Genomic DNA, 12,083 nt, shown 5'->3' on the forward strand with positions numbered 1-12,083 from the left:
AGCCAGGTAAAGCAAAGCAAATCAGTAATAATAACAAAAGTATAAAACATTCCCAGCCTTGCAATTTAGCACATGCCTCAAAAATAAATAACTGAAAAAAAAAGATAAATGTTTACAAAGGAGAACGGTGAAAAGTGAAATCAGGGCATTACAATCATAATTCAATACTTTGTTTTTTTTTTTTTTAAAGGAAAAAAATTAAGAAACCTTAAGATTGCTTATCTCTACATGCCAAGAGAAAGCTATATCGTTAAACTCATTAATTTATTACAACATACATACTTTCTCATATCATACTGGAAAACAAGCGCAGGGCAGATACATTAGACTCATTTTCAAGCTGCACATAGCCAAGTTCTGAAACCCTGCAGATGAACCATGACAGAAATGGTGCATACAATCCAGTGTAAACACGCATAGAACCAAACACTTAAAGTCTCAAGGTTTAGAAGCTGGTCACTCTACAAAGATATAAAGGGGCAGAGGTGGTAGGGCATTGTGGGTAACTAACTTGAGGTGAGGGTGACTCAGAGGCCACCGGAAGTAGGAAAGCAAATGGAAAGATGAGAATAGAGAAGTATGAGAAAGGCCAAATGAGAAAACAGAGAGGTGAGATGGATCAACGGGGGGGATGGGTGATGATTGGTAGTGGGGTGGGTGAAGAGCACCGGAACCATGACGACTAAAATGGAATGAACAAAGGACTAAAGAAGGAGGAGGAGGTTATCAGGGAATGGACAGTGAAGTGATCAGCAGAAAAGGAAGGGGGTGGGAAAAGCATGAGATGCTCATCATAATTTGAAAACTCCTCCAGCTCTGCATGATTCATCCATCGCAGAAGTTCCAGTATCATTCAGAAATCGCACAAATTCCAGTATCATTATCCCAATTTCATGACAGCAGAAACAGGTGGAATTCTTAATCAATGAAATGTCACTGTCTAGGGTTACTGGCAGAGTGGCCAATAGCAACACCTACCTACCTCGTTAGGTCACGTGGGTTCCCATGACTATTAAAGTAGCCCCAGCCAAACACAAAAGCCCATAAAGATTTTTACAAAACTGTTTATCATTACTCTGTCAGACACAGTGCATAAAACTTCTCAATTTTTTAAGGGTTAAAATAATTATTTAAGGAGTAAAATGTGTTATTGTTGCAAACATATAACGTGAGTATATGGCTTACACAAGCTGATTTACTTTTTAACGCGATCATAGACAGTTTTCTTAATGAATTATGGAAAAACAAGCATAGTGATAAAACCTTCCCGCCCCCTGGTGGACGAAATGTGCAATATGTGTAAGTATAACGTACATTACTTATAAGAAATTCAGTTTCATAAGCCAGGACACACACACCCCATAAAATCTCTGCAAAAAGCCTAAAATGCATAGTTTCACCTTTTGAGTGGATGTTAAATTGAAGAAAAAATATATATAGCAGGGCTGTATTGGCCCTGAATTTAAAAAGACATATTGCAAAGAGTTTGGATTCAGTTTGTATACAAAAGTGTTTCAAAAACTTTAAGGCGTATTTCCAAGTTGAGTCAGACCTCAAAAAATGTTCAAAAGACCTTGGCTTGACAAGCAGCTGTCACCTATTGCAGCAGAGAGCAGGAAAACTGAGGGACCTGCCAGTCCTTCTGCCAGAGTGACAGTCCACCCCCCTCCTCAGCCCTAACATTCGACGGCTGCTATCCCAAAAGCAAATCCAAAAGTACCTTCCCTGCCCCTTCCCAGACCTCCCCCGTCCCCACCAAATCTTCAGCAAGTGACTGAGAGCTCAGTCATTAGCCTTGTATCAGACAGATGAACTGGGTGTGGCAGTAATGTTCACAAAGTACTACTGCTGATTCAAAACAAGGTAAAATAATGTAAAAACAATATTTAAAAGCTTAAAATGGAAAATAAATAAAGGATTAGAACATAAATAAATACATTTACTGTTCTTCCAGAGCTTAAGATCTTAAATAAGTTTCAGCTGTTGATGTGAGAGGATCGTGTAGAATTTGTAGAATCACTACAAGGCGTCATTTCTTCAAGACATCAATTTCTTCAGAATGTTTTTAGTTAATTGCTAACTAAGTAGTAAAATACTAAATTAACCTGAATATACTGTGTATATCTAACTGAACTACTCATATGCTATTTAAACTGTTAAAACATTTATATTATATATATTATCTGGAGGACGAAGCAGCAGTCATTTCATATCCACAAAGCATTTTCTTTCATTACAAACTCTGAAAAAGTACAGGTTTATGAACAACTTCATCAGTTTAGGACCAAGATATTTTGTCTCAAAAAATTAGTAACAACAAAGCGTTTCATAATTCATCAGTCTATTCTCCAGCAGGGGTCTATATAAAGAGTATCTTTAGAAATGATTATTATCATTATTTACAATTATATCATAAAGGCAAAAATATGACAACAGTCAATCTTTTCAAGTCTTCAGTAGCATGTGAAAAAAGCAGAAGTGTATCTAAATTAAGAAAGATGGTGTTCCAAAATATCTTGGTCATGTTTTGTGAATCACACAGCTTAATTAAAGCATGTTTCTCTGCACATCCCTGACAAACAGTGCAATCAGCAGCAGAGTGAATCTCTCCTCTTCCTCGGCACCGTGCTGCTCTTCTCTGTCATCCTCTAGAGGGCAGCATTGTCCCACGTCCAGGAAGGTTGGGGTGGAGGGAGTTGAGTCTACACGTTGATGGCATGGGCATGCTTCTTGCACAAGGGCTTGTCCTTCTTGGAGTAGAATGGCTGGCCCTCCAGGTTGATGTGGCAAACCTGTGGAAGGAGAACAGCTTGCTGTCAGACCCCACCTAGAGCTCAAGACACATCTACTGCAACTCACAGAAAGTCATGTGCCTAAGCTGTGTGTAATATGTTCATAACATAGAATAGTTAGGTAACATACAATAGATACACAAAAGGACACATGTTCACAAACTTTCTCTAAAACAGACTCAAATCAAACTTAATCTTCTAAACTATCTTCTCTGTTTCTAAACTGTTTTCTAAACTGTTCACTCTGGCGTAGTTGATCTTTTTTTTTATTTTATCATTTATTTCCATAATAAAATAATTTAATCAAGTCTGGGTCAAGAGTTACAAAGATGAGAAAAAATGACAAAACAAAAATGGAGCAAAAAAATATAGATCTTATCATAGAAATTGATTGTTTTATTATGGATTACATATTATAAACATTTTATCTAGTTTTGTGTATTTAGATTTTTGGCTACCTATTTCGGGGAATTGCTTAAAAAACAATCCTCAAGTGAAAGCAACAAATGACTAAAAAGTTAGGCTCATGTTAGTTGCTCTCAATTACACTGAAACTACCCATATTTCACTATTTGTTAAATTCCCCAGCCCATACTACTACTATTGCTACTGCTACTACTACTACTACTACTACTACTAATAATAATAATAATAGTAGCAACAAATTATTGCAGTATATATAATTTATATAATTTATATATAATAAATTAGTGGTGTCAATTGATTAAAAAAATTTATCCTGTTAATTCCAATAGGCTGTGGTTAATCATGTTTAATCACAAGTTTAAAGTGGTAGTATTTGGGAGGATTTTTTGGAATATGAAACAAATACATGTGTGGTCTTAGAACAAAGAAATGCATAACAAAGAGGAATCGCACTTTTTTAAATATAACACTTTGGTTTGATAGTTGAAACCATTCAGTTGCAGGGTTCCAAGTGTATAAGTTGCTAACATAATTAGCAACTATGCTTTTGGGAAATATACCCCCAGTCTGCTTTTATTTTTTAATTTTGCGTCACAACTTTTCTGCCACTATTTCTGTTTTTAAACAGAGAACACTTAAATTGCATCATTAATGTGAATTATACAAGTGTTTTAGTGCAACAGTAAATCCTTTACAACCTGTCTTTTGAGAAACATAATAAGTAAAACAATACTCTTATACTTGCAAAAAAGTCTCATAAAGGTAGTGAAATAGTTAAAAGAACAACCTAGTTACAAGCAGTTTGCATATATATTTTTTTGTACAGGAGCAATCAAAATTTGGAAAACAACTGACATTTGTAATTTACAAAGTTACTGCTTATTTGAATTTGCAGTTATGAGATGTATTTTTATCGTATTTCGTCAGTGAACACTCTCTTTTGTCACAAAATACTAGGCTGAAGCTCCTCGGTCAGTGTAAACAGTATCCAGACATGTGCTCTTACTTATGTCAGATGTTTTTATGACTTTCACTATTTTTACTACAGTGGAGCTGACTACCTTTCATTTCACTACAAGTTATAGTCCAATTATATATCTTTTAATGCGACAAAAGCTTTAACTATACAGTGATGCTTCACCCCTGCTGATCTGAAGGAAGGACATACCGCACAAACGAAGCAGGTGTCGTGCCATGTGTGACCCAGCGCCTCGATGAACTTGTCTCCAGCTTCTACGGGGAAGTCGCAGCCGTGGCACTTAGTGCTGAAGAGGACGACGTAATCTGGGGAGACGGGAAGAAGGCAAAACGGACACAGAGAATCCAGCCTTAAGGTTACTTAAGCTTTCAGAATGATTCGATACCTTCCATCACATAATGTTATACATGTGCAGAGCAGTTACGTTAATGGGCCGTGTACCTTTCTCACAGTATGGTTCACCGTCCTCCATGTGGAAGAGACTGTTGCCGAAGGGCTTCCCGCAGGCGGCACACACAAAGCAGGTGGTGTGCCATGTCTGTCGCAGTGCGTGCATCACTTCCTGGTGGGCAGAGCACAATGATGGGCATTCAGCACCAGAGGGAAGATACTGAGCCTGGCCAATACTGAATATTTCAGAACACTGCCCATCAAACCCTTGACAGTATTAAATAAAGAGTTTTTCTTCCAGGCCATAACCCTTAACACTCCAAATTCATTTCAGAATATGAATATGTTATTGTCCATGTTGAAGTTGTGGGTTTTCAGGCTTAGGGACTTTCCCCGCTCACCCCCATGATCTTGGTGCTGCAGCGGGCACAGGTGGGGGCGAAGAACTCCCCGTAGCAGCTCTCGCAATACACACTGCTCTGCTCCTCCACAAAGCTGACGTCCGCCAGTGATGTGTGACAGTAATGGCAGTTGAACTCCTCTGGGTGCCAGGAGCGACCAAGCGCTACCAAGAAAGGTCCCCTGGGAAGCAACAGTGAGCAGAGAATCTCATTTAAATGGGCGGTCGACCCATAAACTGAAAAAAGATTAAAAGCGAAAGGGGCTTTAGTGTCGTCTATCCATCTAGCTTCTTCTTGTGGTTTTGTTTTACAGTAAAATCCCGTTATAGTGGACTCACTTATGAAGCAATATCGTCTATAACAGACGAGGTCCGCTGGTCCTGGTGTTCTGATGAGTTGAGCTACCTATCGAGACGTGCTGTCCAGCCTCTGCGCATGTGCAGTTCCACCATCGTGTGGTCAGGGTTAGGTTTTAAGGGTTAAGGTCAGGGTAAGGGTTTTAGGGGGTTTCTTGGGGTTAGGGTAAGGGCTATCGATTATCACTACGGTAGCCTAACTCGACAAAGTAGCTCAACTCATCAGAACACTGGCCATGCGCCTTTAAGAAAATGCAGAACAATCATCTATATGCTATATGATATAGCGAACTCGCATATAACGGAATGTCGCTTATAATGGACAAACAATTTGGTCCCACTTTTAGCTGTAGTTTTGTTCGGCTATAACGGACATGCAGGCTCCGCCTACAAGGCGCGTGGCGTGCCGGTGTTATCCAGCGTAGATACGTAGTCGGGATTATTAATAGTCACGCATCTGGTCAGGTAAAATTGGATTACTACATGTACAATATAATAATCAAGAGAGATTGAAATGCCCTTGGTTTCACTCAGACATTAGCTCTAAGGCCAGAGAGGAGGTCATTTTAATTGGTAAATTAATTCAGTTCTCAGTCTCCAAAGTTATATCTGATTGCTATGTCCGTATATGCGGGTGTATGTGTCCATCCATTTTTCTCTTTAAATCCCGTTCCACTGTCTCACCGATCCAGTTCCACATTTTCCATCTCTCCCTCTGAATCCAGTGCCAAAACTGGACGAACTGGGTTTCATCACCTCATTCCTGTTTCCCGTCTCTCAGCGCTGCTTGCCTATTGACTGCCCTTTTTGGATTATGATTTGGATTTAGTTGCCTTGTGTTTCTTTTTTGTGAAAACCTGTGTATATATATTTCTGTGTAAGGGTTGTAGGGAGTGCCTGCCATTTGTTTTCTGCATGTGAATCATTTGTCTTTGTTTTGTGTTTAGTAAGGGAGAGGGTAGCAATTGTCTTTTGTTTTGTTTTCTTTTCTTATGGTTTAGGGAAATCTTCGCTGCTGCGTGAGTAGGCGGTTCATTTGTGTTGTTTATTATTTTGGCCTTTGTTACTCCGGAAGTTCACCCTGGTGTTTCATATTTCATATCAAAGTGTTCTTGAAATATACCCCTTCTCAACCATAGCAATACTGTCAGTTATTTATTTTTGTGTCCCCTTCTCATCCCCCCCCCACCCCCCCACCCCCCGTTCCCTGTTCCCTATTTACGCCTCGACCCTAGGCTGGGACCTAACAGATGGCAATGATGGATGTCTCTGGGATGCTGTTTCATAATCCCATTCTATTTATCAATATTTATGCCCCAAATTTTGATGATCCTCGTTTTATGAATAAGCCTTTTGAGCTCTTCCATTCATTGAATAACAACCTGCTTATATTTGGAGGGGACATCAGTTGAGTAACTCACCCCAGTCTACATCGTTCTAACCGACTTACTTTGACTCCATCGTTAATGTCGAAGTCAGTTTCTGATTTCATGTCTAACAACAAGTGTATAGATCCTTGGAGATTCAACAACCTCCATGCCAAGCAATACTCTCTTTTTCTCACATATGCATCAGTCTTTCACTCATTATGTTTTGCATCAATGAAAAAAATCTTCAGTGTATTCTTCAGTTTGTTAATTATCTTCCTATTGTTATTTCTTAGCATTCTTTAATTATCCAGATTTCTCCACAACCACAATACTCAGCTCCATGGAGGTTCAAAGCTTTGCTTCTCTCAGACAGTAATTTCAATAATTCATAGCATCAGCAATCTATATCTTTATCATCACCAATCAGAATTAGATGGAACCAGACCTATTACCACCAACAACGGTCACTCTGGTTTTTTCACGTGTGGCACCCTGGAATAAGGGCTGTCCCTTATCCCCTTTATTTTTCACAACTTGCAATAGAGCCCCTTTCAATCTTTCTGAGGCCCTCATCCCACCTTTACTAGAATGTCACATTTGGGCATGGAGCTTAAGCTTTCACTATATGCTGATGACTTATTATTGGATGTTTCAAATTCGGATTACTCCATATCTGGAATACCTTCTGTTTTTCAGAGGTTTGGGTCTTTTTTAGGTTATATCTGAAGAAGTAAATATCTCCAAGAGTATACGCTTCCCTGTTAACAATTTGGCAATACAGCTTCATCAGCCTGATGTCCTGTTCAAATTGAGTCCCTCTGATTTTAGGTATCTGTGGATCAATGTAACCAGAAAACTGACCTAACTACATTATGCTGTCTTTTCCCCTTTGTTATCTAAAATCAATTCTGACCTTCAAAGATGGGGTAGTCTACCTCTTTCTTTGATTGGTAGAATCAATACAATCAAAATGAATATTCTGCCCAAATGTTTGTTCTTGTTACAATGTCTCTCTCTATTTTTGATAAAAAAGTTTTTTCAAGGTCAGGTCAGGTCAGGTTGGGGAGCATACGCTGATGCAGCGCGTTGCCACACCCACCACACAGTGAAACTCCTAGCAATTGTCTTTTGTTTTCTTTTGTAGTCCTCTACAGCAATAGCTACTCCCTAAGTATGGTAGCTGTCAGACCAACCAGACAAAAAGTAGGTAAAGCAGGTTTTTCAAGACAACTGATCAAACGATTTTGGGTTTCTTATGGGGTAGAAGGGTACCCAGAATCCATAAATCTGTTTTAAAGAGATGCAAATTCAATGGTGAACTTTCTCTGCCAAATTTCCAGTTATATTATTAGGTAGCACACATTTTTGGTTCAAGTCAACTGATTTGCTATGGCTAAAATTAGAGACACAGTATTGTACTACTTCTACTCCAACTAACACTGCAAGATTTACAGATAACAAGATGGTACCTTCAAAATCTGATATCAGTTTGGGATCCATTTTAAATTCACTTCAGCATTCATTTTAGCTTGTTTACTGAGGAATCATTTATTTAAACCCTTGACTATATACTATATACATTTTTTCTGTGTGGCCCAATAAAGGTCTGAAATCTTTAAAACATTAGTATAAGGATGGTGTTTTCTAAAATTTAACGGATCTGTCAAATGAATTTAATCTCGCATCCTCTCATCTCTTTTGATATTTTCAAACTGAGCACTGCAGCAGATCTTTTTCAGCTTTTCCCTCCTCTCCTCCAGCTCAACCTTGGGAGAAACTTCTCAACACATCCCAATCAAATTCACTTATTTCAAAGGTTTACAATAAGCTTACATGATTTGACCGTTCGCCATTCACTAGAGTTAAGGCTTCGTACATGGAAATCTCCACTGGGTTTGGACCTGGATGATGTCTGGTGGGACGCTGCCCTTAATAAAATTCATACAAGCTCTACTTGTGCTCATCTCACACTCATACAGTTTAAGGTACTATTTAGGGTCCGTTTTTCTAAAGAACGAGTTCTGCAAATCTATTCTAACATCACTAACAGCTGCGACAAATGTCACGCTTCTCCCTGTAACCTAACCCATATGTTCTATTCCTGTCCATTGTTATCTAGTCTTCGGCAGAACTACTTTCGTACTCCGTGTAAGATATTTTCTAAGACTATAAAAGTTTTCCCTCATATCACCATATTTGGGCTCCCAGAAAGTTACTCTCAATACACCTCAAAGCAGTTAAATGTTTTAGCTCTTACTTCCTTATTGGTGACACACCACCTTCTTCTCCACTGGAAGTTTATTACAGCTCCCTCTACCACTCAGTGGCTCAAGGACACCATTCCTTCATAAAGCTTGAGAAGGTCAAATATTCTTTGGGTGGTAACTGATAAATTTTATAGCAAGTGGCAATCCTTCCTAATGTTCTCTTCCATATTTATCTTTTGCTTGAGCCCCCATCTCCTTTTTTCCCTTTTTTCTTTTTGGCTTTTTTATTTTTTATTTTATTTTATTTTATATCCCCCGCTATATCGTGGTTGAGCTATCATGTGCCCACCATATCGTGGTTCAGCTATCGCGCCCCCGCTATATCGTGGTTCAGCTATCGCGCCCCCGCTATATCGTGGTTCAGCTATCGCGCCCCCCGCTATATCGTGGTTCAGCTATCATGCGCCCGCTATATCGTGGTTCAGCTATCGCGCGCCGGCTATATCGTGGTTCAGCTATCGCGCCCCCGCTATATCGTGGTTCAGCTATCATGCGCCCGCTATATCGTGGTTCAGCTATCGTGCCCCTTCTATATCGTGGTTCAGCTATCGCGCGCCCGCTATATCGCTGATTTTTCCCCGACGCATCACAGTTCTCTGTGTATCGTGTACCTTGCTTGTGGTCCGATTGTTTTCATTTTGTTTTAAGCCTACAATGGCTCCCAAGCGTCCTGCATCTTCTAAGCCTTCTGGTAGTAGCGAGCCTAAGCGGCAGAGGAAGACCTTGACCATTCAGGAGAAGGTAAAACTCCTGGATATGCTTTGGGAAGGAAAGTGTCACGCGGACGTCGCTCGCCATTATGGCTTGAATGGAATAGACGGTACGATACATCAAGAAGGATGAAAAGAATATGAGCCACCGCATCGCTTTCCTTTAGACAAACAAGAATTAAGAGGGTGGCAAAGCCATTGTTAAAATGTTACTTATATCCTTAGTCCGACATCCACATATCATGGGTGTTGTTTACATGTGTTTAAAGAGTGTGGGAGGGGTATTTTAAGGTTTAAACTATAAAATGTTTATTTATGTATCGCGGATTTTCACCTATCACTGATGGGTGTGGAACGCATCTTCCATGATAGGTGGGGGATCAATGTAGTGGGACTGAATGGTATTCATCTTTTGTGCAGTGAAACGATTGGTGTGTGGAGTTTGATAGTTCCTACATTAAACGGCTCACTACAAAGAATTACCTTGAGGACCTGGTTCATGATTTCTGGTAAGAGACTTTTCCAAATGTAGTTTTTGGTGCTTTAATCACCACAGATAGAATGCAGTTCAGTTCCGTTATATTTGAGAGAAGGCATTTTTTAAAGGAAATTGTTAAGGCTGCTATTTCCAAAACTAGGCAACTCCCAGTAGAACAATCTAGATTGAGATAGCACTAAAGCCACTTGAAAATTGATTAGTGTTCTGTTCAATTTACCTGGAACTGCATTTATTATGTGGTTTCATTCATTGAAATGACTGTGGTGTCAAATTCTGCTCCGTTACCTGATGATGTTGTTACAGGCTGCACAAAGGGGGGTCCGACCACTGGCAGCGAAGCGCTCAGCTCTCTGGGCCACCCCGCGGGCCACAGGAGGGAAGGGGATGGGGGCAGGTGCGGGACTAGGGACAGGTGGTGTCTGGCCAGGGTTGGGGATGTAGGCTGGGGGAGGGGGCGCTGATTGGGGCAGAGGTTGCACTTTGATATTGGTGGTGGTGGTGGTGGTCTTGCTGGGGTCAAACTTCTGGGCGAACGTGTTATCAGCGATCCAGGGGGGCCTGTTGGGATCAGTAGGCGTGGGGGCCACAGCAGGTGCCACTGAAATATGGACAGGGGTGGGGACTGGAGCTGAGGGGACACAAAAAGGCACCATCAACACCTGAAGGGATTGTCTTGGTACAGTTGAAAAGCAGCACCTTCTGAGGTCCGTACCCGGGGCAGTGGGGTAGGCGGTAGGCAAAATGTTGGCTGTGCTGACAACCTTGGGTGGAGGCGGTCCCACAGGGATCTGTATAGAACTCTGCTGTATGGGCGGGGCCTTGCCATATGGCCTGCAGGGGACATGGAGAGGGATGATTGACAACACTGTCAGCCAGTCTGAATTAGGCAAAGCATATGCTCACCTGTTACAACTATAACTACAAGAATGCATATGTAAAATAACATTTAATTGCAGTAAGGGAGTGACACATCATGAAATCCTTGGAGCTGTTCTCAATTATGGTCGAGTGAGATGCACCAAGGTGGTGGGTCAAACCTGGCCCTGAGATGACCACTGAATGGAGCTTCCTTCCTGGCCTGAGTCCCAAAAGCAGGCTTCTTTACCTGGCCTCTGCCACCTTCCCCAGACATGATCACGCACAGGTTAGTGGGTGAGTGTAATATAGCAAAGACCCACAGAGTGTGACAGCCTGGTACTGAAACACTGTGTTAGAACAGAGAGCCCTGAGCATGTGGCAGAGTAATCCACACAGGCCCCTAGAGGGAGGGAAGAGTCTTTAATCCTAATCAGATCTATAAGGGGGTTAAGGAAACAGCATGTTAGAGTACAGTAGATTAAACAGGTGAAAAGCATGAGCATCCTTAGCTGACACACGTAGCCTTCAAAATAGGAAAAACACAACTCTGTCTGTGTGAGGGGGGATTACACTGGATTCCCAGCATGTTATCCAGTTAATTCAGTTACATCTGTACCTGGGTGGGGAGGATGTGAACTGGGAGCTGTAGCCAAAGGTAGGCTGTGTGGTGAAACTACAATGTAACAGAAAGAGAGGTTATCAATTAATTGCAATGTCATACTGAGTCAGCTTCGGGGGACACACAAACCCACACGCACACCATACACCCCGAGCACATATTCAGAATTATGCCCATGGTGGGGTGACCGCTGAGCCGAGGCTGAAGATCACTTCCCAAAATAAACAGGTTACATTCACATCAAATGGCTTGAAGCACATGAATAGATTCATTTTCAACATTTAACATGTTATTTTCCCTTGGGAAACAGAATGCATGACAGTGCTTTCCTCCTGAAGAAACACCGACTGTGGAGATTCGATCAGAAGGAACATTGACTCCAGTGACCTGTCAATCTCAGGTATAACACAACTTGG

General features: G+C 40.9%; 1 protein-coding gene across 11 annotated transcripts in view; it reads right to left on the bottom strand.

The window, feature by feature from the left end:
• Positions 1-245: 245 nt before the first annotated feature.
• Positions 246-12,083, bottom strand: part of LOC125738745 (LIM domain-binding protein 3-like) — a 42,544-nt gene continuing 30,706 nt past the window's right edge. For 8 of the 11 annotated variants that reach the window (XM_049008010.1, XM_049008008.1, XM_049008007.1 and 5 more), the window contains 7 exons: positions 11,665-11,721; positions 10,903-11,021; positions 10,476-10,818; positions 4,989-5,169; positions 4,639-4,759; positions 4,387-4,502; positions 246-2,792 (listed from right to left, as the gene is read on the bottom strand). In XM_049008010.1, the coding sequence (XP_048863967.1) occupies positions 2,703-2,792; positions 4,387-4,502; positions 4,639-4,759; positions 4,989-5,169; positions 10,476-10,818; positions 10,903-11,021; positions 11,665-11,721 (1,027 nt within the window). In that variant the 3' untranslated portion in view covers positions 246-2,702. The remainder of the gene's footprint in view (positions 2,793-4,386; positions 4,503-4,638; positions 4,760-4,988; positions 5,170-10,475; positions 10,819-10,902; positions 11,022-11,664; positions 11,722-12,083) is intronic. The other 3 variants (XM_049008011.1, XM_049008017.1, XM_049008016.1) reach the window with 1 other exon arrangement.

This window comes from Brienomyrus brachyistius, chromosome 3 (assembly GCF_023856365.1).
Source record: "Brienomyrus brachyistius isolate T26 chromosome 3, BBRACH_0.4, whole genome shotgun sequence".
Lineage (NCBI taxonomy): Eukaryota > Metazoa > Chordata > Actinopteri > Osteoglossiformes > Mormyridae > Brienomyrus > Brienomyrus brachyistius.